General features: G+C 58.0%; 1 protein-coding gene across 1 annotated transcript; it reads right to left on the minus strand.

Moving 5' to 3' along the window:
- Window positions 1-316: 316 nt before the first annotated feature.
- On the minus strand, window positions 317-3,320 carry LOC101780492 (receptor like protein kinase S.2). Its single transcript, XM_004979158.4, has one exon. The coding sequence runs from the start codon at window positions 3,031-3,033 to the stop codon at window positions 517-519; it is 2,517 nt and encodes an 838-aa protein (XP_004979215.1). The 5' UTR covers window positions 3,034-3,320; the 3' UTR covers window positions 317-516.
- Window positions 3,321-3,633: the final 313 nt, after the last annotated feature.

Here is a 3,633-nt window from a genome sequence, read left to right on the forward strand (position 1 = left end):
TATTCGGATCAATGATAATGACGCCATGGATATTGCAAAAGGATGGTGGCTTTGCCATGACAAGACGATATTGTTTGTTAGGTGGTTGTCTGATCTGATGAGTGGCGTGCTTAGTGGAGCTCAGCTAGAACCGCTGGAAACATCTGTGGAACAAATATTGTACTGCAATTGACTTTTGAACTCACTAAGCTTTTTTCGCTTAAATTTCCCGATAAATGGTGATGTTTATGGACAAAAGGGTTGAAGATTCGGTTGTCTAGGAAAAAGAAAACACACTCGTGTTCAGTCTAAAGCAAGTATGGTCGCTACTCATCAGTTCCAACCTTTGAGATGCTCAATTGCTAATACATTTGGACAAAGCGTGTGCAGATCTGAAAACAACATGGTTACAACTGCAGAGAATCAAATCCAAATACAACCAATATTTACATCAGATGTTTTTCCCGTATCCACCTAAAACTCATAGAGCAAGGTAAAAGTTCTCCAGAATAACGTAACTACCCTGTTTCTAAGCATTCAGTGTATGCCAAGAGCCTGGAATCTCCTTACTAAGGCAAGATTAGCACCGTTCCTCCTCTGCCAGTCCTCCGTGCTCTCCTTCCTGTGCTCAAACTTGTTCAACACTTCGTCGTTGCCGTCCAGAATGCTCACTATCTTCCTCATGCTCGGCCGCGCTGCCGGGTCTGAGCGGGTGCACGCGATGCCAAGCTTAGCCAACCGCAGGAGTTCCTTACGGTCAAACTTGCCATCCAGCCGCCTGTCCGCCATGGCCTCCACCGTTCGGTTCAGCTGTTCAAAGAGCTCAACTTTCCTGACAAGAAGAACTTCTGGCAACCTTCCGTCCACGGCCATCGTACCAGTCACCACCTCCAGTACTACCACGCCGAAGCTGTAGACATCAGCCATGGTGGTCGCCTCACCGGTCTCCATGTACTCCGGCGACATGTAGCCAAAGATGCCCCGGGCCGAGCTGGTAGATACCACAACATGGTGCCCGCCGTGGTGCTCGTTCCTTGAGAGGAACTCAGCGAGCGCGAAGCTCCCGAGACGCGGATTCATGTCGGGGTCCAAGAACACCGCCGAAGACGTGATGTTGCGGTGGATGACCTGTTCGTCCCACTCCTCGTGCAGGTAAAGGATGGCCGACGCGAGGGCCTTGACGATGTTGTACCGCTGGCGCCATGGGAGGACCGCGTCGTCGCGGCGGATTAGATAGTGGCTCAGGAGGCTCCCCGGGGAGTAGTCGTAGACGACGAGCATCTCGCCGTGATCCGTGCACCACCCGCGCAGCTGCACGAGGTTCCTGTGCCGGAGCTTTGCTAGGTTGCAGAGCTCCCTGGTGAACCGGACCCGCAGCGCCGGGCACGTCTTCATGCCGAGGCGCTTAACGAGCACATGGACGCGGCCGTGGCCGCTGTCCAAGAAGCCCTCATACCCTGTACCGAAGTCCAGCTCCGCAACCATCTGCGACTCGGAGAAGTCGTTTGTGATCGCGACGATCTCCTTGTAGGATATCTCACGCGGCATGTCCACGTTCGGGATCGCCACCGGCCGCGACGACCGCCGGCTGTTGCCACCAGAGTCGTCAGCGGACCTCGAGCTGCATCTTCCGTCTTCTGCAGTGTGGTAAATGGTATCCGCAGCAGCGGTGTCGTAGACGGGCTTGGATAGAGTTGTGGCCGTGCTACCCGTGGTGATGGTTGTCGTGCCAGAGTCAGAGGATGAAGTGAGAGAGATGTACTTTGGAAGAGCCACAAACGACGGGAGTCGCGGGAGGTCGCCGGAGCAGCCGTCAGACAGGTTCTCGACGACCCACTTCATGGTTGGACGAGCCCTCGGGTCATGTAGCGAGCAGAGGAGGCCGAGATGTATGAGCCGGTTGATGTCGAACAGAGAGTAGGCGCCTTCCGGCAGTTTACCGTCTGCAGCGTTGAGTAGCTTCCCCTCGTCGGACAGCCGACGCACCCAGTCCAGCATGAAGATTTCGTCGTCGGGGTACGCCAGGTCGACCGCACGCCGCCCCGTTGCAACCTCCAGGAGCACAATTCCAAAGCTGAAGACGTCGGATTTGGCGGTGCTGGTGGCCCGGCGCTGGAAGCTCTCCGGCGGCAGGTACCCGATAGTTCCTCCGATTCGGCTTGTGTCCATCAGCCGAAACTGAAAGTTCGCCGAAGCAGAGGACGACAAGCCCAGGGACGGCGGTGACGGTGACACCTCTAGGTGTGGCTGTGCCGCGTCGTCGGCGCACACCGCGTGCTCGAGCCACCGGGCGAGGCCGAAGTCCCCAAGCCGGGCGTTGTACTCGGCGTCGAGCATGACGTTGCTGGTCTTGACGTCCCGGTGGATGATCTGCGTGTCGAGCTGCTCGTGCAGGTAGAAGAGCGCGGCGGCCAGCCCGGCGACGATGCGCCGCCGCCTGTCCCAGCTTAGCACGGGAACCTTTGCGGAGGCCGGCGCGAAGATCAGGCGGTCCAGGCTGCGGTTGGGCATGTAGTCGTACACCAGCAGCAGCTCCTCCCCGCCGTGCACGCACCATCCGCGGAGCCGTACGAGATTGCGGTGCCGCAGCCTCGCCACCGCCGCGAGCTCCGCCAGGAAGGATTTCTCGAACCGGTCGCCGTGGCTGGCGATGCACTTGACGGCTACCGTCGTGCCATCGCTGGGCAGCACGGCGCGGTACACCCTACCGAACCCTCCGCTCCCAAGGATCTCCTTGTCGCTGAACCCGTTTGTCCCAATATACAGCTCGGAGTAGCTGAATATCCTCGGACTGCCTTCGGAGCCAGCGAGCTTCCTGCCTCCGTTCTCATCCACGCCGGCGATATCCTCGAACGCCATCCCTGACGAGTTGTGGCAGCGGTCAGCGCCGCTGCATGACCGGCATCGGAGGCACCACAGCACTCGACCGACAGTGCCGCGGACGTAGGACCGGACTGTCTTGCGGGCCGTCACCCGGCAGCGCGGCTCCTCCGCTGCCAGGACAGCATCGTCGATGTCCATCGGCAGCACGAAGCACAGACGGCGCAACGACATGGGCCGCGCTGCGCGCAGTATCACCGCACCGGTAGGTCGATGGAAGGCAAGCGATTAGCGAGTGGAAAGCCCACGCATGCTAATCGGCGCACTTAGTGCGCGTGGGGGGAGAAATTAAAGCTCGGGCGGTGGAAGCGTCCATTAGTGTGGGAAATGGGGATGGATACGATCATACGAAGGTGGTCGGGGCAGGTGGGGAAGATGGGTCTGTGAGAGCGAGTCGAGGGGTTCGGTATGGTTTAGGCAGTAGCGTGTGGACGTGTAGTGGATGTGGCTGGTGTGGGTGACCCCGCTCGGTTGACTTGGATGGCGGGCGACTGGGGCCTGGATGGAGAGAATTAAGAATTATTCCCCTCCGGATGGTGTGATCATATAGTACCCTTATGTGCGGTTCTTGAGGATCTCAGTCACTCTGTGCAGCCCATCACAGACGGTGAATAATGATGGGCATGGATCGATCGAACCACAAGATCATCGATCCCGCCACGCGAAAATAGGTCTAAAGGGCCACTGGTTTAACAAGGAGTGAGCAGCGGTTCGATCCGCGGAGAATCTAAGGAGTAAGGATCGAGTGGATCGACCTAGACTATATGACATCGT

Source organism: Setaria italica, chromosome VIII (genome assembly GCF_000263155.2).
Source record: "Setaria italica strain Yugu1 chromosome VIII, Setaria_italica_v2.0, whole genome shotgun sequence".
Lineage (NCBI taxonomy): Eukaryota > Viridiplantae > Streptophyta > Magnoliopsida > Poales > Poaceae > Setaria > Setaria italica.

What these genes read in the sequence shown, in the direction of transcription:
- LOC101780492 (XM_004979158.4), bottom strand. Translation starts at nt 3,033, where the DNA reads ATGTCGTTGCGCCGTCTGTGCTTCGTGCTGCCGATGGACATCGACGAT.